General features: G+C 40.2%; 1 protein-coding gene across 3 annotated transcripts in view; it reads left to right on the top strand.

The window, feature by feature from the left end:
- Nucleotides 1-27,257, top strand: part of DIP2A (disco interacting protein 2 homolog A) — a 102,606-nt gene that overhangs the window by 19,792 nt on the left and 55,557 nt on the right. For all 3 annotated transcript variants that reach the window (XR_008204546.1, XM_052674528.1, XM_052674527.1), the window contains exons 2-4: nucleotides 4,925-4,996; nucleotides 21,174-21,293; nucleotides 26,560-26,679. Coding sequence is in view for 2 of the 3 variants with exons in the window: in XM_052674528.1 (XP_052530488.1) it covers nucleotides 4,925-4,996; nucleotides 21,174-21,293; nucleotides 26,560-26,679 (312 nt within the window). In the remaining variant the exon portion in view is untranslated. The remainder of the gene's footprint in view (nucleotides 1-4,924; nucleotides 4,997-21,173; nucleotides 21,294-26,559; nucleotides 26,680-27,257) is intronic.

The raw sequence follows: 27,257 nt of genomic DNA, 5'->3' as shown, positions 1-27,257 counted from the left end.
AATCTATGAACTTTAAGTAAAATCTCTGGACACTGCTTTTAAGTTTTGGTATTGAAGTGATGGTATATGAACGTGTCAGGATGGAATTTTCTAATGCTTTGTCAATAGTAAATCTCCAAACTGTAGGCAGAGATGAAGCACGCTTGATAATAGTGGTATTGTAAATTAGGTCGTTGTACTGTGTACTTGTACACAGAGTGCAAAGCTTGATCTCCTGTTAGTAACATGCACCTAGAGTTATGTAACTTTTTTGTATGGGTGCATGCACTTGACTAGTCAAGATCTTCCTTAGCTTCTAGAACTCAACATTTCAGAGAGACAATTTGTATTCAAAGACTTAAATCATGATTTAAGTAGCTGTGCTATGCTACTGCCTTTACGTGCAGACTACTCTACAGTAAGTTTAATGAGAAGGATTAAGTTCTTACTGCAAATTGGGTATTAATTATAGTAACACAATAGAAAGCATAACAAGATGGCAGAGAAGCAAGATCCTAGGCTACAGTAAGTGTGGACCTCCTTAGACATGATAGCAGTAGGCACAGAAAGAAGAGAAAGAAACTGCTTATCTTCAGAAGCCCTGTAAGGTCCTCAGGTACGCAGGGATCTCCGGATGAGAAGCCCTCGCCTTCACTGCCAACCCTTAAATGAGGTCTGGCAGGGGCTGGACCCTGGCTCCAGCCCTTCCAGTCACTCTGCTGCATTGCATGCAGCTGAGCTCCCCTGGGTTGGCCCTGCCTTCCCACCAGGTGCTCCATCACTGGTCCAGGCTGTGACTTAGCATTGCCACTACAATTGTGCATTATGCATTTTCAGTAAAGTTCTTGGTGCTTTCACAGTGTTTAAAATAAGATCTTACAGGTTAGTCAGAATCACCACATTGAAGGATCAGATGTCAGTTATTTACATTTTTGGTGGACTTGTCTGATATGAGAGATTGTAATCAAGATTTTCCATACCGCTGAGCTCATCCTATGCAAACTAATTCAAAGCATCAGTCTGCAGCCTTTTCTTCAGAAAAGAATGGTTCAGGAGAAAGGACTGATGTTAGAATATTTTGCAGATTTTTAGATCTGAAGATGTATTATTATAAAGCTTCATCTGATTTTTCTATGTCTAAACTTTTCAGTGCTTTTCAAAGAAAACGTGAATATAAGCTTAGCTAGTGCTGTAAATGAAGTGATGTGAGTTTTGGAATGATGGTATGTTGCATACAGGAGAAAAAATTGTGACTTTTCACTGGCAACTGTGTACCAGAAGCACTTCAAATTACTTGATGTGTTGGAAATGATTCTTTGTAGCAGTGATTGCAATATTTGAATTTTATGGCTGAGCAAACAATTAGGAAAAGATTTACTTACAGCTCAACAAACAAAGTGAGTCTCAAAGTGAGTCTCAGGAATCATTTTTTTATGCAAAGTTTACAAGTGATGGAAATATGGTTTGCTATACAGTTTTAGGAGAAGAATAGAAGGTTAATAAGGAAACTGGAAAAACAGAGTTGCTAAAAATGTGACGCTTACTTAATAGACTACTTGTTTGCAGATGGCTGTGAGAAGTCTTGATTGTTTATCAATATGTTGTTGATTATTAAATAAGCTACTAGGAAAAAAAAAAATCCAATGGTAAACTTCCATTTTGTCCAGGTTTCAGGAATCACAGATGGCTACTGCACAAAGTGTTGCCCTTGGTGAACAAACAGCTTTACCATAATCCAGCTGTCATCCTCTCTCCTTCTTTCATATGTTAATATCCATCAACAAGGGCTTTCTGAAATCTGCTGATCTACTGTAAATGCATTTTGCAGAAAAGGCAAGAAATGTTGCTATCCTAGGAGGGTGGATTTTTTTTTCCAGTCTCTGCTTATTGCAGTTGTCAGAGCTGTGTTTGAGAAAATCTTGTTTTCAAGATCTTATAATAGGGATTTTTATTGAGATAGTTTGGTCAAAATTGTTACAGGTTTGCTGCGTTGATTGTTAGAGGTTACTTGCCTGCATCCAGGCCAAGCCTTCAAATAGTAAGTCTCTGAAGGAAACTTTCTCCTTGTTGATGCTGGGAACAAATTCTGGTCCTCTTTCTCTGAGACTGTATCAGGAATGCCTAAGCATGCAATGCATGTATGTCATATGGCATAGAAGCTGATGGTCTCTGCTGTTTTGGTGCTCAGATAGTAAAGCTCTGAAACTACAGGTATTAGCACAGAAGATGAATCATCCATTTGTGGTTCTATTGTCAGCAGCCTTCGTATCAACTTTGGCTTCCCAGCTGTGACACTGTGTTACCAGCTTTTTCCATGTTTGATTCTCTTCAGAGTTCTTAGAAATACCTTGATTTTTCTTGCTTTTGCAGTGGACAGAGATCACAGAGGTCAGAATAATTATTTCTCTCTTTGTTTTTTTGTGTGTTTGTTGTACTGTGAAGTAAGTCAAAATCATGCAGCAGTGTGACATTCCCTTTATAATTCTCCAAGTGATGTAAGATAAAACACTAAGTTGCTTCATTTCACAAATATTTGCTAAGCGTGTCTAAAAGGTAGAATGTAGGTCCTCTGAAGCGGTTTTCCCACCCCCACCCACACACCAGTGCATGTCAGTCAGTCCCCAAAGCTGCCACCTTTGTCTGGATTCATTTTCTATCATGTTTTCAAGTGTGTTAGGTTTTCCAAGCAGAGAACTGTCAGCTCATCCAAACCCATCCATCCCATTCAAACTGGTGTCTAGCTTTGCACAGTTCTCAGCTGCTTTGCTGAGGCAGAGAAACCTCAGATTGCTTTTGTGTCATTTGATAACTAGGGAGAAAGTGTGGCTAAATGGCAGCAGCTGTGGCCCTGGTGTACCAGATGTGGCTCAGGGTCTATTTCTGGAAGGGACGTGGGATTACAAAGAAACCAGAACGCTGGATTAAATCCCACTGTGGAGGTGGGGGTGGGAGCAATTGTCCAGGATGATTCACCCGGAGAGGAACAAAGAAATCCTTGGTACGCTTCTCTGACTTGCTGGTCAGGGCTGCAAAAGTCTGTGAGATGCTTTTGGTTTTAGACTGTTCCTAACCTGATTCAAGGAAAGTGCTTAGATTCAACATCCTTTTTACCCAGTAACATCAACGAATTTGCAGAAGTTTTTCATTCTAAATTAAATGCAACTTAATTTTCAACTCTGTCTTTTGAGCTGCTGCTTCTACAACATGCCTCTTCAGCTGGATGATTCCTGGCAAGGTAGTTGATCTGCGGGAGTTTGATTTAAGGATTGAATTTTATGGAGTGGTGAAAATTGCTGTCCTCACTGAAGTTATGGTACAGCAGATTTGTATCATGTGCAGCATTTGTCACTTAGAGAATTTGCTGAGGTTGCTGTAGTTGTCCGAATTACTGCTGTTTTAAATGGACTGTTCTTCCTGCTTGTGTTGCTTGACCTTTTTTTCCAACCAACGTGGAAAATGAGGATCTTTCTTTGGTATCCTCTTTATTTAACTGTAGAAATGATTTATCCAAAGAGCTTACAGTGGCATTTTAATCAGCTGTACCTGGTCATATCTGTGCATTTGTGGTTTTGTTTAGTTTGTGTGTCATGTTTTTATGTAATTGTACAGTGAGACATAATATCAAATGCACAGTTACGTTTCTATGTGTTTCTTCTGTTAAAATCTTTTCTAGCAAAAAAGCATTTCTGTTCTGTGTACAAAGTTGGATATGAAACTTTAATGCAGGTTTCTGAGTGCAGAAGCAAAAAGCAGATGCATTTTGTTTGGTTGTAGTTTGAAATATCTGCAGAGATGAAAGCATTCTGGGATTTACCTTTGTTCTTTTTTGGAGCAATAACTTCATTCTGTCATTGACTGTTTTCTGCACAGATGATTGTATTAAATGATAGGTGTTCATTTAATTGCTGAGACTGGAATGGAGCGACTTTGTTTCTGCTCTCAGTGTGAGCCGGTGCAGGAGGAGGGTGGATGCTGAGGAAATGTGTTAGAGCACATATTGCTGGGAGCAGTATTTAAAACCAAAAAACTTGTGTTTTAAGACACACCTGAGGAATGTTTGAAATGCACAGCAAGACCTTTTTTTGTATGATATCCAAAAAGTGAAGGAATTCTCAGTTCTGCATGCCCTTGTGGAAATTGTGAATTTTGAGAGATGGAAGTGGTTTTAAGCTTGTTTTTGGTGTCTGTGCTGAAATCTAGAAATGGGTGAAGCTCGTTAGCTTGGAAAGGAAAAGATCTTGTTAAACTTGCTGCTGGTTTTACATGAAGGCTTTTTGTTCTGTCAGTGGAATTACAGGAGCACCAGATTCTGGCCTCAAACTTATTTGAGGTTTATGTAGAAATCTTCCTTTTGTTCTAGGCCATACAGTGTCGTGCTCTAACTGTGCAACCCACAATATGGGTGGATGGCTCAATGCCACACTAAAACAGTGAATGAAAGCAGATGATAGTAGTGGTTTAATGCCTCCTAGAATTTAAAAGCAGAGTGGGAAGTAACCTAGGATTTCCAGAGGCCTTCCCCAGAGATGCCAGAGCCCGCTTGCCCAGACCTTAGTGAAGCAAGAATTTCTGATGCAGCAGAAGCACACAGAGTCAGCTTAATTGTCTTTGGTGGCTTATATTACTCTGTAAATCTCTTGGGCTGCTTGCTGCATCACGGAAGATTCCTCCAGAATCAGGTTTACTGCAGGTGCTGCAGGTAACTCGTTCTCTGTTACGCAGCTGTGTATGAGCTTGTAAGATTTATGATGCTTGTATTCATTTATGGGCAGATAGCATTGAGTGGGTATGTATATGGCTGTGAATTGTTTCTCTAACATGGGGATCTGGATTGCTAATCTCATTTATTCAAAGCTAATGAGTTAATTTACACCTATTACAAAAATTAGAGTGATTATATAAATGCCGTTCCACACAATATTAATTTATTTCTTTGTTTCTTTAGGAGATATCACTCAGAAGGGGTATGAAAAGAAAAGGGCAAAGCTGTTAGCACGGTACATACCGCTCATTCAAGGTAAGAGTTCCTCAAGTTAAATCTTTGAAAACTGTTCTTTAGATAGAGTAGATGAGTCTAGTAATATTTGTTTGATTGGCATAGCATCTAACTGGTAGTGAAACATGGCTATTTTTGTGGAACAAGAAAGAAATGTAAAATATTTTTAATTACTTTATATACAATGGTAACTTTTGTTTTTTAAGTTATTTCCTTTAGTATGAGTACTGCATTTAAAACATTAACATAAATTTTGTAACGAGTAAAGTTATTCCTGAATGCAGGTTGGCCAGTTCCATTAAAAAAAAGCGACTCATTAATCATCACTCCTGCTCTTTCATATGATTGCTATTCTGCTATGACAGAAAATAAAGAGAGAATCAAGGTTAGGTGGAACTGACAATGAAATGCTGTAGGAACATGATAGAATAGTAAGTGCTTAGAATGTTATGTTCTCAGAAGAGAGAACAGAGGCAATAATCCCGTGACTTGGGTCATGGTTTAGTTCTACTTTACAGTAGTTAGTGATCACAAGAAGAAATTGGCATCCCTGACCACTTTTGTACCAGTTGTTGAACTAGCTAGTAGTTTCTCTTGCTCTTACCATCCTGAAGTGGTGGTCCATGTGATTCTTCGTAACAGCAGAGACAAAAGTGTAATTCCCTTTTTGTGCTTAGGCAAACTGGAGTCCACTAACTGCTCAGGGCTTTTATGTTCTCTAGTAGTCTTTATGTAAATTTCCTAGTTTTGTTATGTTGTTGATTTCCTCAAGTTAGCAGGGGGCAGCCTCTAGCCATCTGATCTTTATTTTAAAAAATAAATAAATCCACAAAAGCCTCCAGTCTTGCTGTGCTGTTTACTCCTGGAGGCTTTTTCACACAGTTTGAACTTTGAGGAAATCTTTACTACATTAGGCATTGAAAAGGAAGCTTTCTGTTTCTCCCTGTGTGTGCAAATGTGCTGTTGAGGACCTTTTTATGCCCCTTGAAGACTCTTGAATATTGCTGCTATGGAGGAGATTCTGTGGTCTGACTTAAAAGATGTTTTCTATGGAGTCTGTTAGACACTGGCCTGTCTTCAGAAGAGAAAATGGGATGAATACAAGAAACACTTTCTTTAGGTTGATGTGCTAATTCTAGTAGCTAGTTTCTTTGTAGTAGTTAGTTTCTAGTAGTTAGTTTCTACTAGTAGTTAGTAGAACTACTAGTAGTTAGTAGTCTAGTAGTTAGTTTCTACTAGTTTCTAGTAGTTAGTTTCTTTGTCTGCAGGTCACAGTGCATTTCAGCTGAATGCTGGGGTGTGTTTTAGAGAAATCTCTGTGGTGGATAGTTGGCACTGGACAGTTCTGATATGATCTGGAGTGTCTTAGGAAAGTGTTCCTCACCTTTCTGTTGTTTTTTTTTTTGTTTTTTTTTTACTCTCAACCCTTAAATGTGTTTGCACAAATTATTCTAGCTCTGAGCTCTTGCATATAACTTAGGAAAGTGTAACACTTCCAGACATTTTTTGAAGTAACTTTTAAAGCTAGAGTGCAGGATAAACCACCACTGTTCCTCCTTTTTGCATGAATATTCTGACTGTATGTCTTACAGTGACCCTTAGAGGCAGAGCTGAGATTTATGTATGGGTGTTGGAACAGTTCCATTCAGATGTCTGCTCCAGAAGCCTGCTGTGATACCATATGATTTCTGAAGGTGATTTGTAATATTCTGTCTAGGTAACCTGCTTATTCAAGAACTCACTTAGCTTAAGCACTGTATGAGACTGCAGAATTAACTTGTTCAAATTGCTTTGTAGGAAAAAAAAAGGAGCAGAAAAATGTGCTAATGGCACTTCTTCGGGGTAGTTACGATTGAATCATCTTTTTCAAACTGAAGGCATTCAGAAGTGTCTCACTGAGGTGACTTTATGTAATCCTGGAGGATAATTTTAAGAAAGCATGTCGCACTTAGATTGCATTAGAATCCAGCTGTCTCCTGGTTTTTCTGTCAAAGAGTATTAGGCTTTAGGGTTTTTCTCAACTAAAAATGCAATGATGTAACCTAAATCTTAAAATGTAGGGCAGCATAAGGAATGTTGCTTCTCTGTTCCCTGAGATTTTCTGCTGCTTAATTTTTTTTCCTTGTTTAGATGAGTTTTCCCTAGCCATCTTGTGGAGAGGTTTGAAATTAGCTGATCACATCTTGCCTGATACCATGGTTTCTAAGATATCTGATTACCTGATTTGTACTGCTTTTGCCTTGCTTTGCATTAAGACAGCAGAAATCTGGGTTTCATGTGCTGAAAACAGTGTGGTTAAGCTTTGCTTCTCAGTGCAAAGAACAGTACTTAGGCAAAAAGTTGGCTTACAATTCCTGTTTAGTTTCCTGACATATGTTCTATTAACCCAGTTCTACCTCAGAATTGTGTTAATTGGCATAGCTGCAGAATGGCTCAGATGGTGTGTAGGAGTGTCAGTGGCTTTGAGCCTGGAGTAATTTTTTATCATTAACAATTTTATCACGGTGTTTTAGGTTTTTTTTAGTAATATTCTTTAATCAATGGTATTTGTAGTGAAATTGAACTTTCCCATTATCCATTACATTTTTGCCATCTGAAAGATAGCAGTGTTTTAGATTAGCAGAGGTTTTACTCTGTGATTTGACCACCCCAGAACCAGTAATTCACGTCTTCCTCAATTTTTGATTTGCTCATAATTTCTTCTCCAGTTACATGTGCTGTCTTCTTTTCTTTCTTGGTCTGTGAAGGACACACTGTTGATGATCAGTTAATTTTATGATATTCTTTCTATATCTGTACTTGAATTTCAAAAAACTTCACGTTTCCCATGCACTGCATCAGTACCTACTGCTACTTGCTTTCTAACAGAGCTTTTGCTGATGGTACAATTCTGTTGATTTGTAAGGTTTTTAACAAAAGGTAGGTTGGACGGTGAGATCACTGAGGGAATGTATGAAACAGAACTCCTAGTGAGTGAGAGGAAAGTAGGAAAAAGAGCAATTGGAAAGACGTTTGAGGTGTTTTGTTCATTGTAAGCTTATGAAATGTGTAATGATTAGAGATCTTGAGGTAGGGCTTCATGTTGATGTATTGCTTTTAAAGAAGGAAAAAGTGGTGGGTTGGTTTTGGAAACAGCAAAGAGTACTGGGAAGAAATGGTTTATACTGAGAGGAGGGAAGTGACTGCTCTGTGAAAAGCTGAAGGTTCTCCAAGTTACTCTTTAATACAGGCAATGATTTTTTTGTGATTTTTGGATTAAGTGATACTTGATAGAAATCAGAAAGAGGTAATGACCAGGTTCAAGTTTACAGGTAGCTGAAGCTAGTTAAATTAATAGACTTAAATAGAGACATGTCTTCATAAGGCCTGAGGTCTGTAAGTTTAATTTGTCATGCTATATCATTCACCAATGACATGTTAAAAACTAGCCATAGGAAAACTCTTTAACTCTTTCAATGCTAAATAAAATTGATTGGGTTAAGTATCTTATGCAGTGTGTGGCTGAGTATGTGGGGAACCTGATCATTATACTGTGTTAAGTAACTCTACCAAGAGCTTGATAGATAGAAGAATAGGGAAATGGCTGCAAAGCATGTTTTCAATTAGCTGTAGAATTAAATAGAATGTGTTAGTACTTAGGAGTTACATTTATGAAGGTTATGTTGTGTGTTTTGAGTTTAAGCCTACAGTTATGACTAGTGATGTTAGATTTCACTTAGAAGGCGTAAAGATAGTTATGGAGAAATACTGATTATAACGTGTTATCTTTCACTGATCCAACTAAATATTCTATTTTTGTATGCAAGTGTTGAGTAATAATAAACCTTGACAGCAGTCTGACTTAGTCAATCTCTGCCACTCCAAATTCAGATAAAGTTGTGAGGAAGTGCTTAAACTGTATCTGTAAGCAAAGTGGCATGCTGCTGTGCAAAGCTTCAGAATGATGAATGACAGCAGATAACCTTGCAAAAATTAACTGGAGATGTGCAGGGGGCTAGGGAGTAAAAAGATCAAGAAATTACATCATAATGAGAGCAGGGTTTTCAGTGTAACCTGGTCTTCTGGCATCCTGGAGCGTGCTTTGCTACTAGGGGGCAGATGCTGTGCTTTCTTCTCCTAGATATTTTTCCGTGTAGCCAGCATTCAGTGATGTTTTTCTGTTGTATTTTAAGTGACTTTTGGTTGTTAAAGTGTTCCTTTTTAGAATCACTTTATATTCCAGTGTGTGGGTTGTATCTCAGAATGAGAAAGATGGGTTCATGAAGGAAAAGTCTTCAAGGGAATTTGGTGGATTCCTTACCACATTCCTCACAGCACCCTTCCAGACAAATTGTCCATCTGTGAGTTGAACAGGTAAACTCCACTCTGGAAGATTAACTGAATGGAGCAGGCTTCCTCTCAAAGTTGATGCCCCATGTATGGCAGTGTTCAGACAGCATTTGGATAATACCCTTGATGATATGCTTTGGTTATCCCAAAGTAACCATCAATCAGGTAGTTGAATTTGATGATCTTTGTAGGCCCCTTCCAAACAAACCATCTTATCCTAATAGCAGGGACCTCATTGTGAGTTATCCCAATGCTGGATTGAAAGCAATACCTGCTTTCAACGGCAGGTAACTTCTACCTGTGAAGCCGTAATTACTACTAGAGTGTTAAAAACATATTTTCAGGATATGGACTATGAGTGATTTATGAGTGATTGCTGAATGTGAAATAAATAATATTACACTGTACTCATCTGTGCTATGTTTGTAACTGTAGATTTATTTTCAGTGGTTACCTTGCCTTTATACTTGAACTCTGCTGTATTTCCAGACACTTGTAATCATTTCAAAGCTAGTTTAAGCTAAAGGGGAGATAAAACACAGCCCTCAGAGGTTCTGACAGACCTGCCAGTCATTTGAAGGCAGTCTGTGTTCCCTTTCATTAAATATGAATTACTGTGGAACAGTCCTTTGCTGCTTCTTCTTCTGATTTGCCAACCAGGCATGAAAGCCTTTTTTTTTAATTATTATTTTTATTATTTGTTTTAATCTTGGCTAATATTACTGTTCCAACAACTCACTGTCCCTCTGATCTTTTGTTATGCTGTCCCCTTGCCTTTCTCCTTCTGTTCTCAAGGTAGAAGCTTTTTAGCTGTGACCTTGAATAAAAAACATCTCCTCCAAGTTTCTGGTAGAAAAGTAATCTTCAGGTAAACAATCTGCTAGATTCATGCTTAAAGGCAAATTCAAGAATATCATAAAATCATAGAACGGCTTGGATTGAAAGGGAGCTCAAACTCCAACCCCCGTGCTGCATGCAAGGGCCACCAACCTCCAGGTCTAATACCAGCCCAGGCTGCCCATCCAACCTGGCCTTGAACGCCTCCAGGGATGGACGGGGCACCCACAGCCTCGCTGGGCAGCTGTTCCAGCACCCCACCACTCTCTCAGTAACAAACTTCCCCCTAACATCTAATCCAAATCTCCCCTCCTTTAGCATAAAGCCATTCCGCCTGGTCCTGTCACTACCTACCTGTGTGTAAAGTTGATTTCCCTCGTGTTTTTAAACTCCCTTGAAATACTGGAAGGCCACAATGAGGTTTGCCCACGGCCTTTTCTTCTGCAGGCTGAAGAAGCCCAGCTCCCTCAGCCTGTCTTTGTAGGAGAGGTGCTGCAGCCCTCTGATCATCCTTGTGGCCCTCCTCTGGACCCTCTCCAACAGCTCCCTGTCTTTCTTGTGTTGAGGCCCCAGACCTGGATGCAGTGCTGCAGATGTGGCCTCACGAGGGCTGAGTCGAGAGGGACAATCACCTCCCTGTCCCTCTGCCTCCCCGTCCTCTGGTGGAGTCCAGGATACTATTTGCATTCCAAGCTGCAAGAGTACACTGCTGGCTCATGGACCCCCAGGTCCTTCTGTTCAGGGCTGCTCTCAAGGATCGCTCCTCCCAGTCTGTATGGATGCCTGGGATTCCTCCAGCCCAAGTGCCGAACCTTGCACTGTGCTATGTAGAACCTCAATTAGATTCATGCAGGCCCACCTTTAAATCCTGTTGAGGTCCCTCTGAATGGCATCCCTTCCTTCTATTGGATCAACCACACCACTCAGCTTGTTGTCATCAGCAAACTTGCCGAGGGTGCATTCAATTCCATCATCAGTGTCAATGTTAAAAAGCACCTGTCCGAAGACCGACCCCTGGGGGACACCACTTGTTACCAGCCTCCACCTGGACATAGAACCACTGATCACCACTGTCTGTCTGTGCCTTGAGTGGTCCACCCATCAAATCCACATCCCTCCAATTTGGAGATAAGGATGTGGTGGGGGGACCACGTCAGAGGCCTTGCTCAAGTCCAGCTAAATAACATCGGTTGCCTTCCAATGTCCACCAATGCCGCCACCTTATCACAGAAAGCACCAGATTGGTTAAGCGTGACCTTCCACTGGTGAAGCCATGCTGGCTGTCTCAGATCACACCCTCATTCTTCATGCAATCTAGCATGTCATCCAGGAGGATCTGCTTCATGATCTTCCCAGGCACAGAGTTGAGACTCACTGGACTGTAGTTCCGGGTTTCTCCTTGCTCCCCTTCCTGTAACAGGGAGTGACATGACCTTTATTCCAGTTACCTGGGACCTCACCTGACAGTCGCAACTTTTCAAATATGATGGAGAGCAGCTTGGCAACCACCTCAGCCAGTTTCTTCAGAGCCCTGGGATGCAGCCATCCGACCCCATAGACTTGTACGCATTCAGTCTCATGAATAGGTCTCAGAATTGCTCTGCCCTTACTGTGTGGGGGGGATTTGCTCCCCAGTTTCCCACCCTAAAAGTTTAGGGATGTAGGGTTCAGGATATGAGAAATATTATAATCCTGGATGCCAGTGAAGACCAAGAGAAAGAACTTATTCAGTACCTCAGCCTTCTCCACACCTGCTGAAGCCTGCTTTCCCTTTATGTTTATCAGAGGAGGTATACTCACTTTGGTCTGTCGCTTCTGGCCATTGTATCTGTAGAAAGTCTTCCTATTGTTTTTAACATCCCTCACCAAGTTCAGTTCTGCCAGTGCTGTGGCTTTCCTGATCCACATCTGCAAGTCTGGACAGCATCCCTGTATTCTTCCCAGGTGACACAGCCTTGTTTCCAAAGCCTGTACACACCTTTCTTTGCTCTCAGTTTGCAGCAGGTCACAGCTAAGCCATGCTGGTTTCCTGCCTCCTCTGCCTGCTTTCTTATCAGAGCGACGGAGAGCTCCTGTGCTCTCAGAAAGCATCCTTGAAGAATAGCCAGCTCTCCCCAGCATCTTTGTCTCTAAGGACAGCATTCCAGGAGAGCTCGGCCAACAAATAAAGTTTGTTCTTCCGAAGTTTAGGGTCCTGACCACTCTCTTTGCCAGGCCCACGTTCCTCAAGATCACAAACTCAAGCAGGGCATGGTCATTGCAGCCAAGGCTGCTTCCAACCTTAGCACCTTTAGTGATCTCCACATTCGTGAGCTGCAGCTCCAGCAACACTTCACCTCTGGTTGGTCTGTCCAATACCTGATCCAGATCATTAATGGATTCCAGGAGCCTCCTGGATCTCATTTTGTCCCTTTCATACCTAGTTTAAAGACCATTCAATGAGTCCCACCACTTCCTGGATTAGGATCCTTTTTCACCCTTGGAGACGTGAGTTCCATCTGCAGGCATCATGCCTGGTGCCAAGTAAATTGCCCCATCAAAAAAACACAGAATTCTTGTGCTTGCACCAACCTCTAAGCCAATTATTTATGAGGTGGTTTTCTTTATCCTCTCTGTATCCTCTCCCACTGCAGCATCACTCACTTCTTCCTTGAGCTCCCAGGCCTCAAACCTGTTTCACAGAGGCACCTGGGGAACTGAGGTAGGCAGTCCTGTTAAGACTGAAAAGGTTATGTGCTGTATCTTGTCTTCTGCCTAACATTGTTTTGGAGTCCTGAAAAAGTTTGGAGAAAGATTTTTGCCTGGAAAGACTCTTCTCGTATCCCCAGCTTCTCTCACGTGCTGGCTTATGTAATGAAGATATAATCTCTTTATTAATCTTGCCTTATGAATATTCCTGGGTAGTTAAAGTTGTGGTGTTAGTTGTGATGCATTTTTCTTAACAGGTCAAGAATTCAACAGAAGTCATTCTAAGTACATAATCTGAAGGTGGGAAGTTATATGGCTATTTTATACAGGTAAAATTTTGAATAAATGACAAGTCCATTGGGAAGCATTATTGGCAAACCAAGGCATTTTTGCTTTGCCTTTTTTAGGGAAATGGTTCTTTGAACTATCTTCCATTGCAGACTTTTGTGGAATCCACTTGTGAAATGAGCTCTTGTCTTTCTTATTTCATAGACATAAAATCATAAAATGGTTTGGGTTGGACCATCTAGTTCCCCCCTGCTATAGGCAGGGACACCTCCCTCTAGACCAGGTTGCTCACAGCCCCATCCAGCCTGGCCTTGAATGCTTCCAGGGAGGGGGCATTCACAACCTCACTGGGCAGCCTGTTCCAGTGTCTCACCACCCTCACAGTAAATAATTTCTTCCTAACATCTAGTTTAAGTCTATCCGCATCCAGTTTAAAACCATTTCCCCTCATCCTGTCACTACCTGCCCTTATAAGAAGTCCTTCCCCAGCTTTTCCATAGGCCCCCTTCAGGTACTGGAAGGCTGCTATAAAGGTCTCCTTTGGAGCCTTCTCCTCTCCAAGCTGAAGAGGCCCCAGGTCTCTCAGCCTGTCCCCAGGGATATTTCCCTTCCTGAAGGGAACTATGCTCCAGTGGAGCAAACAGTGTCTCTTCTGGTGCATCACTTCAATACATCACCAGGCCTAGGATCTTCTGGAACTCTTCCTTCAATGGTGAAAGACAGAACACTCCTCTGGCTGGTAGGTGACTCGTTGTGCCACTGTGTGCACTTGGGCCACCCGTATCTTAGGAAGGTGGGTCGGATCATTCCTGAATTTGTGAGGTCATTTTAACTATAACTTCACCCGTTTCGGTTATTGGCTTTACTGCTTGTAACGTGGAGTAGGTGGCTAATAACTGTTTTTCAATCATACTGTTCTCTTCTGCTCCATGCAGACCTGGGGCCAGAACTCAGCTGTGGTTCATACAGTGTTCTGGGAGTGCCAAAGTCCCCAACTGAACCCATCCTGAGTTACATGGACATCTAGTTCAGCTAGAAGGATGGGATTGAATATACCCAGCACCTGGGCTGGTTTAACAGTTAGCTTTGCTTGCTGGCAGGCCTCTTGTTACATTCTCTCCCCATTTCCCCTGCATTTACCTTTGTTGAGCTGCATGTTGTTGATGATTGTCTGATGCTCCCATGTATCTAGACCTTCCCCACCCGCAAGGCCTGTCATCCCTACCAAGTGAGCAGCACCTTCCTCCTGTCATCAGCGAGCTTCTAAGAATAGATTCAATTCCCATATTCAGAGATAAGGTAATTCTGTCAGTGATGCTGATTCCTCGCCCGTCTTAGAATAGTAGAATCATAGACTCACAAGGTTGGAAAGGACCTACATGATATTCTAGTCCAATTGTCCTCCCATTAGCATTGCTACCACAAGCTACTAAACCATATCTTGTAGCTCCTCATCCAGACACCTCTTGAACACTGCCAGGGACGGCAACTGGCTTGACGCTTAACTTCAGCTAGGGAGCCTGTTCAAGATAGAATTTGGTGTGTGATTTTTGAAAGACATGAGTGCTCAAATGGCAGGATGCTACTTACAAGCCTCTTTGCTTTTTAGGTGCATATGAATGCTCATCAACTCTTAAACTTAAGATGGACCTAGGCTGTATTGGTTTATCACTATATTCCTCAAATCCTCCTGTACCTGTACAGTAAGAGATGACAGCAACAGAAGACATTTGGTTACAGTTAGTTCTGCGTGCTCAGTTGGTGGTTAATAGCAGGACTGGTGTTTGGGCTGGCACTACTTGAGTTCAAGGACTGAATAGCGCTGTACTTCATAATACTCTGGTTTCCTGGCTCTGAAGATTGTTTTCAAGCTGCTTCTGATATTATGATGATGTGCATCCCTTTCAACTATAAGTATAATTCAGAGTTCAATTGCAGGCTTTCAGTAATACTTCTTTGAGTATTCAAAGTCATCGATTTCTTTTTTCCTGCTAGTGTACAAAGAAATTCCATGTTAAGAAAGTAAAATGTCAAAGCTTAGGAATTGTTACAGGCATTTGACAGAAGTTAATTGTTTGGTAAAGGAAAAACAGCACATACATCACTATATGCTTTTTTGGTATTTTTTTAATTACCTGGTTCCTGGTATTCAGGAGCTCATAACCAAAGAACAAATTGCAGTTCTAAAAGATGGCAAACAATTAACCCACCATTTTTCCAATAACAGCTATAACAACTGCTGCACATTGACAACATCAAAGATATTTCACCATTATTTGGCTTTAGCTCTAAACTCAGAAAGAACATTGTGGAAGCAGTCCTATTCTCTAAAATGACAAGGGCCTTACACCTAGAAGATGGTAGTTACTAGGAGTCAAGCACAAAGCTCAGAGAAGCCGAGTCTCAGATGTATATTGAACTCTTCAGCAGTCACTTCCACTTTTTTAAAATGCAACAGTTCAGTACCATCTTACAGCTTTTGGCACATAGAATTATGGAATGGCTTGGGTTCGAAGGGACCCCAAGGATCATCTTAGTAGACTCATTTGGTTTGATCTAGGTACAATGAGCTTAATTAGAATATGTGAGAACTAAATATGATTAGGTTGTTTAGCTGTATCAGCTATTTGTAGCTTGTCTGCTAATAATTTGGTTTCCCAGAGAGGTTGTGGATGCCCCATCCCTGCAGGCATTCAAGGCCAGGCTGGATGTGGCTCTGGACAGCCTGGTCTGCTGGTTGGTGCCCCTGCACACAGCAGGGGGTTGGAACTGGATGAGCATTGCGGTCCTTTTCAACCCAGGCCATTCTATGATTCTGTGATTCTAATAATTTCTGAAAATACCAAGAAATTGCTATTCATCTGCCTTTCTAATTAACTGATTTTAGCATTACAGAAGGAAACATTTGTGATCAAATTTCCTAATATGTTGTTTTGGGTGTATGAATATGGAAACTGTGATGTTAGGTTGACATTTTTGTACTAAATTTTCATGAAAACAATAAAATTTGTCTCACCATCAGTGTAGCTGTATCCATCTAGGTACAGCAAACATTTTGAGCTTGCTGCTAGCAGAGGAAATTAAATGTTGGTAATTCAACTGAGTGAAAAATGGAGAGAAGTCCTCAAGCAGGTGGTTCTCAAGCAGTCTGAACCACAGTAGTCAGTTCGGAGCAATTCATCTTTTCCCATGGTCCATTTGGAGATTAGTGGATAGTTACCCTCTAGGGTGGCAAAGACCACCTAAATTAGGTAGGGACTGAGAGGTTGACCTAGAGCTGTTTCCCACCCTTGTTTTGTTTTCAGCCTTGTTGTATACCTTTTCCTTTCTTTCAGTGCATTGAGCCTGTTTGTCACCTCTTGTTCCTTATTTGTAGAGCCAATTCAACAGCTGTAAAAGGATTTAATAACGCTCAAGGAACCTGGAGTTTACACTTCAGCTTCCTCTTCCCTTGTCCTCTCAGCAAAGCTCTCTAATGTGACCTGCCATATTCTGCAGACAGAAGCATGTTATACAACTGGGCAGAGATGTGTGGAAAGCCAAAATGAGTGATTTGTTGTGATGCTATTTTAACTGCTTTGATTTACTTTTCAATTGACCTTGACAACTTGAAAAATAATACTTTTGAAATGTTCAACTATTTCAAACTATTTCTAGTAGTGCAAGCTTTCACATTACATGGTCACAAATTTATTGCAGCAAAATGTGCAGCTCATTTTTCTTAAGGAGAAATTTGTATGCATATGATTCACAAATGCTTTGCCTTTCAAACCTGTCTTCTCTCTTCAATGCAACGTACTGTGGTTAAATGTCTATTTTTCTAATGTGTGCAGACATGCCATAGTAGTTATGGGGCTAAGGAGGAAAGGCTTGTTAGTAGCTGTATTTGTATACATACAAAATAGTTAAGAAAGCATTTACCTTTAGCATTAGTAAAACACCAGTCTAATAAAATCAATATGATTGATGGAGCTCAGTAATTGTTTAAACAGTACTCTCAGACAGATACAGTTTAATTTTCAGATAGCCTTGTGTGGAGCCAGAAGTTGGACTCTGATCGTTATGGATCCCTTCCAACTCGGAATACTGTATGATTCTATGAACATCAAGCACAGAAGCCGTTCCGTTAGAGCTATCTATGGGTTGGTGGTTGTGGCTGCCTTGGGTAGCCTGTCCTGAACAGCGGGCTTCAGGTGGCTGGACCTGAGCAGAGGTTTGGACAGGATGACATTTGGTGGTCTCTTCTAATCCCAGTGTTCTATGGCTCTGCAAAGACAAGTGAACTCCAGCAATAATTATGGAAATATTACTTTGGCATTTCAAAAATGTATGCATTTCAGAACATGACTTCAGAACATCAGAGAAACTGGGGAAAATAAAAGTTGATTCAAGTTGCTATTCAATACTTTGTGACTGCAGATTCAGGTGAGATCATTTCTGCATTGTGCTGAGAATCTATTGAGACAAAAGCAGTGCTTTGCCCTGGAGAGCTCGCAAACTCAGACTGTGTATCCTGAGTGAGTGCTATTGTTTTATAACTTGTTTTATCTCTGTGTATCTGATCCAGGTGTGCTTAGCTAGGCATCTTCCCCAGAACTGCTAGCAAAGTGTCCTAGTATGAGAAAGTGCAGTGCTGTTACGGTAAAATAACTTTTGCTTGTACAAAATCACTAGAAATGTTATTAGTAGCTTTGACTCCTCAGTGTTAGGGGATGGACAGATACAGTTCTGATTCAAATAATAACTCTAATTCAGATTTTCTAGTTGATCGGACCAAGTGTTCACCTAGCAGCCTCTTAAAGATGACTTTTCATTTTTGGTGGTTTTAGCTCAGTTAAAAATTGCCTAACTATAGTAATAGTGGATTGTGTTTCATTAGCGTGTACTTCTTAGAATGTTATATTTGTCAAGATCTTCAGTGTAAACAGGGGGAGGTGGCCTAATTATCCAGCTGCTTTTGCTGAAGACTAACGTAGTGATTTGCGTAGAAGCAGAATAAATTAAGAAGTTCACCAAGCTTGTGAAGCAGGATTTTTCTGGCATGTGATCGTGTAGTCTGATACTTAAATGCAGCATCTTACTGTTTTTATCAAAATGCTATTTTCCACAGCTTATTCTTTGAAAAGGGGAACAAACCCCAGAGATTTAAGCTGAAGAAGAACAGACCTGATTTCCAACAGTGCCACTAATTTTGCACATTATCATAATTTAAACGGAACTTCTGAGGCTTGTTGGTCATTTTGTCACAGTTCAACTGACCTAATGCTAATCCACAAGGATCTGCCCTGTAAGTGTTGGAGAAGAAGGAAGTTCAGGTTTTGGAGTTTGTAAGCCTTTGTAAACTCTCTTGTGCTTATTTTAGATACCTTCTCATCGTTGCTGCTCCATCACCGCTGCTGGCACAGCCAAATAGCAGAGCTCAAGTTGCATATAGCTTTGGAGCATTGGACAGACTGTTTTTCATCTGTTGATTGGTTATTCCAGTTAGTTCATCTTTCTGTCTGGAGCCTCCTGGTTTACCTAGTACTGAGGCCTTGTGCCAGATGGGACGATGTCATTGACCACAGATTATGCTGGGCAGCTTTACTGGGCATGGCGGATTGTAGAGAGGGACAGGGTCTTGGTAGCCTGAGGAGTCCTGACTCCAAGGTTCTACAGTTGCTTACTTAGACGTATCCCCCACACACTGTTGCAGAGGCCTGAAACTTCACTGGTTGTATTGGTTCTTTGGTGTCTGTGGAGAGAGGCACCTTTGGAGGAGCAGTAGGACTGTGAGAGTGCCAGGAGTTGAGAGTGCATTGTGAGCTTCTTCCTCCACTAACAATTAGTAATGCTCTTCTGAGAAAAAAAAATAGCAAAAAAAAATCTTTTTTTTTCCCCCTTTTTTTACCTTCTTCACCCCACAAGAATTATTAGATCAACCACAACTGAGCAGATGCTTTGCACGTTTTTGGGTAGGGCCCTCCCTCATCTATTCGCTGGTTTTTTTTGGAATTGTTGTAAACAGGGAGAAATCCAGCTTAGCTTGTTCCTCTCTTTTCCACTGCCTCGGTTATCACATTAACCTTCTGTATCTGTATTTGAGGAGGTGACTTGCTTGAATCTTTTTCATGAAATACGAAGTTATTTACTGTTTGTAGATGAACAAATCTTGCTGGATTCTTGACTGGTGGCTATGTAAAACTTCTGTTTGCATGAAATGCAAAATGCATTTCTCAAGCATTTCAACCACTCTTCGAGTATCGGATACATTGAATCAGTTCAGTTTGTAGATTAGATTGGCTTTTCTTTTGAAAGCAGAATTCTGCCAAGTGCTTGAGGGAGCATTAGCTCTTTAAACTTTTTCGTTCTTTAAAATGAATGAAGCACCATGTTCTCGCTCAGTTCTGCTTCCAGCGGTTGTCCTTTTGGGACACTTGGATTTGGGTCTCACTGTGCCTCTTGGGCCCTCTGTGGATCGACATCTGCGTGTGTTACGTGTGACAGCTTGTGTTGAATGAAACACAGTGCTTGCTGGTACTGATATTTCAGCCTGCCTATGTTTGTGTACCTGAGAAGGCACATGGTTTTGTTATTAAAAGGACATGTAAGTTTCCTTATTTAATAATTAAACTTGGGCTTGTGCTATGCTCATAAAATTATTTAATAAGTTAACATGTTCACCAGGGAAGACATATCCAGAATGCTCATGTGGTGCTGACAGATGTACTTTTCAACAGTTCAAAAAGCTCAACAAAGTGTAAAAAATCTGTATTATGTTTTCAATATGTGTATTTCATTAGTGTTTCTGCTATTCCGACCACATGGGGGCAATGCACAAGTAATAAGCAGTGTTCAAAATGACTCTTAGATTATGGCAGGCTCAAATTATTGCAAATCATATCATGCATTTTGATATTTTACTAACACAAGTCTAACACAGTTGTGTGAAGAGTGAAAAATACACAGCCATGCTTTCCGTTTGATACAGAAATTTGAGAACAGGTTTCAAGATTGCTGAAAACATCGTCCATTTTTTGATACATTTTTTAATGCATTTTCAGACAACATAAATACATTGTCTGCGAATTTTCACATGGAATGTGTAAGGTTGCAATCAGGTATTCACTTCAAGGAAAAGACTGATTAAGTCTCCTTTCTACTCTTCTGCAAGATCTGTCTTACCAGAGAAAAATGTCCATTGCTTCACAATCACACCCTATTCATGGCATCGCTTTTTGGCATTACATACATGTGTGAACAACTGTGTTCAGAGGAAAAGCACAAGAAGAGTAACATTTCATTAAAAATCTCCAGTGAATGCCTTGAGATGTTTCTGAGAATTGGCAGCTACTGCCACTGAACCAGGCTGGCGTGTTACTTTTACAGAAACAAATATCCTACTAGTTCTGTGGGTTTTGTTGCCCTCTTTTTTTTTCTAACTAGAAATGTAAAAATATAAAAGAAGTTTTGTTACTTTTACACAATAACTCACTAGTTGTAGTGTTCTTGTAGAATGTGATTCTTCCTAGTATTATTCTATTAAATGGATGTAGATTAAAGAGACCTGTGCATTCCTAAATATTAGTTGTCTTAGTTTTAGAGTTGGAAGGAATTGGACAGAATGGTTCAAGTATCATGTGAAAGGTAGAACAGTATAATTGTGTCATTTCAGCATCTCCAAGTGTGATTGTAAGCATATTTGTAATGTTTCTCTTGTTGTCTCATGTTAAGCTGGGGGTGAATATGGTCCCTTTCCCTCTTCTCCATGGCCCTTTTCTCCACCATCCGAACGGATCTGGGGTACACCTAATGATGAAGGATTGTACACTGATACGAGCAAAGCTATTTTTCTGTTCAGAAGAGATTTTTATATTCTAGGTGAAACAGTAATCGCATCTAATTTGGTTTTATTTTAAAGAATTTAAAATGCAGGTGGACAATTCTATTTTTAAAAGACTTTAGGCTCCGGTTGATTTGTAGGTGTAGGTAGTCAAGGGTGGTAGATTTTAAGCATGAGAAGCAGGGGTTTTATCTGAGAACCTGAATTTGCGTTGAAATAAAACTCTTATTTCAGGTGTGGATCCATCCCTGCAAGCAGAGAACAGAGTCCCAGGCACCTCACAAGCTACGGCTGTTGTGTCTAAACAGCAGAAATCGCATTCCACGAACTCGAGGGATGAGCGCTTCCGATCAGGTAGGTAAAAGATGAGCAGCAAAAGCATGAGGCGTCTGAACTGAAAAGAACACCAGCACAGTAGTATGTATAGCTAATGAGGAAGTTGGGAGTATTTTGGAAGAAGGACAGAGCTAATGAATATTTTTCGAGGAGCTTTTTTGTGAGAGAAAGAAATTGTAGCCATGCTTTGTGACTTCTTTATTACTGTGCATTTACCCCATGCTTAACAGTTTTCTCTTGATTGCTGATCTGGTTTCCAGCCTCTAGAGCAGTTATTTAAACATTTGGAAGACCGTTGCATGTGTGCTCTGCTTTTTTCATTGTTTTTTTTTTTGTTGTTATTGTTGTTGTTTGTTTGACTAGGCTGCTTCTTAAAGGAAGGTTATAGTATTATCATATTTACTGCAGCTCACTTTCAAGTATTTCCTGGTTTAAAACAAGTGCACAAAAATAGGAAATGTCACAATGGATATTCTACATTAATTTTAAATGGGCTCCACTGTAACTAACCTGTATGGCAAACTTCTGTGAAAATATTGTTATCATCATCACATCCTGTACCCATTGTTGCTTTTCAGGTGGTCAAAACACACTGTTTCCCTGTGAAATCCCTTGTCACAATAGTGAAAAAAAGGAGGTGTTTGAAAGCTTTTCTCTGATAAATACATTTGAACTCATAACTAACTTTTCGTTTTGCTTGCCATGGTCGTTACGCACCTCAGTTTTGGTTATAGACAGTGCAAGTAATGACATGTACTGTGTATCCTTAATATGCTGTTATTCTTGGCTCTCCTTGCTTTGTAACTACTGGTTACAGTAGCACATCAGATCATATTTACATTGTTGGCATTTTAAAAAACTCGTGTTGGAAATGGAGTTGATGTATCTGCATGGATTCTTTATGAAAAATCAAAGGATGAATGAGACACCTTAAATATTCTGAGAATAAGGATTCCTGGGAAAGATTTGTGGAGTATTTCTATGAAGTATGACTGAGGCAGTTGGATTTATCCAGCCTGGAGCAGAGAACGCTTCAGGGAGACCTTATTGAGGCCTTCGTGGACTTAAAGAGAGCTTAAAACTATGGAGAGTGATTCTGTACATGGTCTGACAATGACAGGACAAGGGGGAGCGGTTTTCAACTGAAAGATGGGAGATGAGATGTTAGGAAGAAATTCTTCACTCAGAGGGCAGTAAGGTGCTGGCACTGCTGCCCAGAGCTGTGGGTGCCCCATCCCTGGAGGTGCTCAAGGCCAGGCTGGATGGGGCTCTGGGCAGCCTGAGCTCATGGGGGCAGCCAGTCCACAACAGGAAGGTAGGAAATGGGTGGGCTTTTAGGTTCCTTCTAACCTACTTCTGTGAATCTGTCATCTTGTTTATGTTCTTTATACAGGGGATGTAACAATCGCCATGTATCAAATATACTGGTGGTATTTTTTTATCTGTCTTTATCGGTCCCTTTCAATCCAGGCTGTTCCGTAATTCTGCACTGATCACTCTTACAGTAATGCCTGTTATTTACTTTCATAGAAACTACAAATGGTACAAAGAGCACAATAGCACTATTTGATAGAGCAAATTCTCAGCTACACAATGCTATTTTTCATCATAGTCTCTACCATTAGGTATTCATTTTTGTCAGTGATGAAGAAGAGCTTCGTGCTATGCTCGTAAAAATCTGTACCAGCAGAGATGACTGCTGTCACTGCAGAAACACAGCATCCACTCTGAACTGTGCTCACATCCACTGTTCGGTCTCTGTCAATGTTTAGGAAGTGTTGATGGATGTCAACAGGTACAACTTTTTTCCATGATGGGAAGCTGTCCTTCTGCTGCCATCTGTCACATGGCAACAAAATGTAGCAGAATATGGTGGGAAGGCTCAACCTTTACTGCCACACCACCACCATCTGCCTCTGACATCATGGGCCAACATCATAAAATAGGAGGCATTACTTTCCGAGCAACCCTCATATTCATATTGTTGGCTGTACAAGGAAGGTCCTGAATTTCAGAGATTACATAGTATCAAAGTTAATGAAAGGAGATGTTTGACTAATGCAAAAATTAGTTGTGTATATTTACATCTGCATTTTAATATACCTTCAGTGTAATTTTGCTGCTGAATATATACTAAGAAAGTAGATGTGGTGATTGAATTACAGCCATGATGAACAGGTTTGTTCCAGGCGTTGTGAACAAGTAGCTTCCAGGCAAATTACAAGGCGAGTCATGAACCTGATAGAAAGAAACTAATTAGGTTGATTGTGTTAAACTAACAGAAATGAAATTTGCAAGAAGAGCACAACTACAAATAGAGAATACTTGGAAACTATTTGCCAAGAGAGCTGGGAGAATCCATAGAGATAGATTGTACACACTGCTACTTTTCTTGTCTTACAGCTTCTAGCATCTTACTTAGGTTTGTGCCGAGAATACTTTAAAGCAAACAGAAAGCAAGCAAACAGCCCTGATGTATTGTTGGTATTGTCTGGGGGAAATTTAGTGTAAGACTATTTAGCCTTTCAATGCAGATGTAGTAGTAGGTGGATATTAAACAAGTTCAGCTAGATAATTGCTTATTAACAGATGTGGCTTTTAAATATTAGTCTATCAGTACTAATTATCAGTGCTGCTTCTTTTCCTAGAATTAATATTTCTATGGGATTGTTGGTTTAACTCTATTTAAAGTGACTTTCAGTAACTCTGAAAAACTGCTCTCAGTCTCACTGGTCTAGAGTGAAGGCAGTATTTTTGCTTTCTACTAACAGTTTTTTTCTGAATGATCATTAAGTGTTCAGGCAATCTTGTTAATGGGCAGCTATTTGAGATAAAGCCTGATGATAGCTTTTTAGATTTTTTTTTTGCACTTTTGGCCAATGAAAAATCCCATCACTGTTCCTTGTTCCTCTTAAACATTTTTGTCTAGGATGATCTTTTCACTTTGAAGTTTAAACTCAGGCAGAAAAAGTTCATGTGAAATATGTCATTGGATTGGATTCCCTTTTGTGATATATGGCAGGGCTTAACACGCTCAGGTGATATCCAAACCAAATAGTGAAGCATTTGCTTGATTTAATTTATGTTTAGCTTATGCCTATGCAAACAAATGTAAGTAAAGATGCCAGGAGACTAGATTGTTTTCACTTTTTCCTCTAACTTTTAACCAAAGAAATTGTTTCAGGTTTATTGCAGTAGTGGTTGTTGTTTGTATTTGAATGAAGAGATAAACTAAAAGAAAAAAGCAAGGATTGCTCAAGTATTTGTGCTCTGACAGATACTGAATCATCTAGTTGATTCTAATCTTCGAATGCTTTGCATCACTGCTGATGCTGTTTTCCATGGCTATTCCTGCTGTGAGATTTATGCATATGTGGAGTATGAATAGAAACGTTGACAACACATCTCAGAAAACACAAGTTACTGCTTAAATAGCTTCACTCTATTCCCTCAAATACTTTGGCATAAAGAGTCACTGTTGTGCTTCACAAAGTAGTCTCAGTTTATCATAGAGGTTTTAACTGTGCTGAAAGTGCTTTCTGCAAAAAGTTGTCCACCACCAGCAGCAACCTGAAATATTGCCTTTAAATTTCACTCTGTTGGCACATGTTAAAGCTGCTTGTCTTTTAGAACATTTAGGTAATAATTTTGGCTGCTCCTGCCTATTCTATCAGTTGCATGCCTTATTTGTTCTTTGGACTTCTGAGGGGAGAATCTTATTTCTTTATTTCCTTTCAGCCTTCTCTTTACATCTGTCTTTCCTTTCTTTGCATCTCAACAGTTTTTCTGTGACTTTGCAAGAGTAACTGCTGAGAGTGGAACAGGGCCTCTTTTTGCAGCAATTATAAAAATCTGCTGCAAACAGTTTTTTGTGGTTTTCCAGAGTTGCCTTTCATTTAAATTAACAATAATCCTTGTCAGCCACAGATTTCATCTCCAAGCAGTAAATATTAACTGAAAATTTCCATCAGTGGAATGCTGTTAATAAATAATGTCAGCAATAAATTATGTAAGTGCTCCCTGAACAGCGCTTAACATTTCAGAGTTTAATGACGACAGTGTGATAGACAAGGTGAGAAACGCAGAGGCTTTGCAGACATTTTTGCAGGCTGACAGCCCTCAATGCCATGTACCCCGCAATTCAGAGGACACTTTAATCCAGCGTGTTGCTGTTGTTGCTGGTTTTCCTCCTATGAAGATGTGCAGTTTCTGTGAAGACTTGTGTTCCTTCTCTTCGGACTCTTTGCTGCCTGGTTTTGGCCTTCAGAACATCTGAAGATGCTTTCCCAGCAACTCTGCTTTCCCTTCCCACTATTTCACTTTTTCCAGGTTACTGTTCTTCACCCTGTAACAGCTAGCTCTGTGCTGCTGTACCCTTCTGAGTGTCCTCCTGCAGTATACACTGAATGTAAAACGTACTGAACAGGCTGCAAGATGTCTGCTCCAGGTGTGACACCTTTGTGGCAGTCACAGAATGTTGTGTTTTCTTGTTGTGGAAGAGAGCTTGATCCCACACCAGTCACACGTGCTTTCTTAACATGGGAAATAAAATTTCAGTAGTGAAATGCAAAAGTCCAGTAGCAAAATGCAGCAATAACAAAAAGCCCATAAGGAAGATCTGGTGGAAGTTTTTAAAGAGAAAACCAATTCCAACAACAAGTGAATGGGTCACAGCAGTGAGTTTATTGCTGCTTGCAGAAGTGTCTAATGATCAGTCAAAACAATAATCAGCTTGCAGAGCTGCACAGGGTCAATTAGCTGGTACAACATCTCCAGTCTGTACACATATTAACTGGTCAAAAATTAATTTTGATGCTCTCTGAATATCATAGTACAATTAAGGTACTTAAGATATTCTTTTTCTTTTTTTTTGTCAGTCCTTATAGGAGAGATGCAGCCATATGGGACACTGGTTTGCAGCAGCCATTTCTAGAGGCAGACAGTACAGATTGTTGAAACTGCTGCTATTTGGAGAACTAAGATTAGTAGCAAAACTGGTTGGCGCACTTGTAACAACTTCAGAGTGCAAAACCACATAACTGGAATTCAACTTTGGACCTTTCTGTTCTCCATTCTGCTCAGTCTCTCATTGAGGCTGAGAACCTGTTCCACAAGTCAGCTAAGCAATTGGACTGAGGATAGGACAAAAGCAATAAGGGCCCTCATGTGCAGTTCAGATTTTGTATTTGAGCTGTTAAAGGTGGCATTAGTGCTTTCTGTGTTTTTAGAAAGAAATTGTGATTGAATTTAATTTCCTAACCTTTTGTGTTTGTTTTCTATACAGATGTCCACACTGAAGCAGTGCAGGCAGCTCTTGCGAAATACAAAGAGAGAAAAATGCCTATGCCTTCAAAGAGACGGTCTGTTCTTGTGCACTCTTCAGTAGAAACATACACACCTCCAGGTATCTATTGAGTTGACATGTGTAAATCTTTCCAGATACGCTTGTTAGCAAAACATAAAGAGCAAATGGTTTGTTCTGCCAAGATGTAAGTATATTGCAGTGAGCTTCTTCCATATTCACAGCTGCATTCCCTGATAATCAGGAGTTACTTGTAATTATTTATGCTTTCTACAAGATTTTTAGTGTTTCATCTAGAAATTCTGTAGCTACTAAAGGTACACTTGAAAGCTACAATAGGGTGAGCAGTTGCCCTTTATGCACGAAGTAGATTCTTCTGCAGTATGTCCCATTTGGAAAATGAGAATCTTGGCAATCCTGTCAGAATTCTGTTACTTTGGGTTGCATAAGATTCTTTTTAAGGGTTGAAAAATATGCCAGTGTTATGTTACTGCATTAGCTTGCTGAATGCTCATCACATGGTTTCAGCTGTGAGTAATTTCAAATGTTAAGATGCTGTCATTGCTCATGTAGTTTACATCAGGATGTTTTCTTAATTTTTTTTGAGTAAATATATAATCTTTCTGTAAGCTCACAATGAATTCTCTAGACGTGAAGAAAATCATTCTCCAGATACGTCT

Source organism: Tympanuchus pallidicinctus, unplaced genomic scaffold, assembly GCF_026119805.1.
Source record: "Tympanuchus pallidicinctus isolate F22 unplaced genomic scaffold, pur_lepc_1.0 scaffold15, whole genome shotgun sequence".
Classification (NCBI taxonomy): domain Eukaryota; kingdom Metazoa; phylum Chordata; class Aves; order Galliformes; family Phasianidae; genus Tympanuchus; species Tympanuchus pallidicinctus.
Note: the sequence above shows the minus strand (reverse complement) of the source record. Positions and strands in the feature narration are given on the sequence as shown.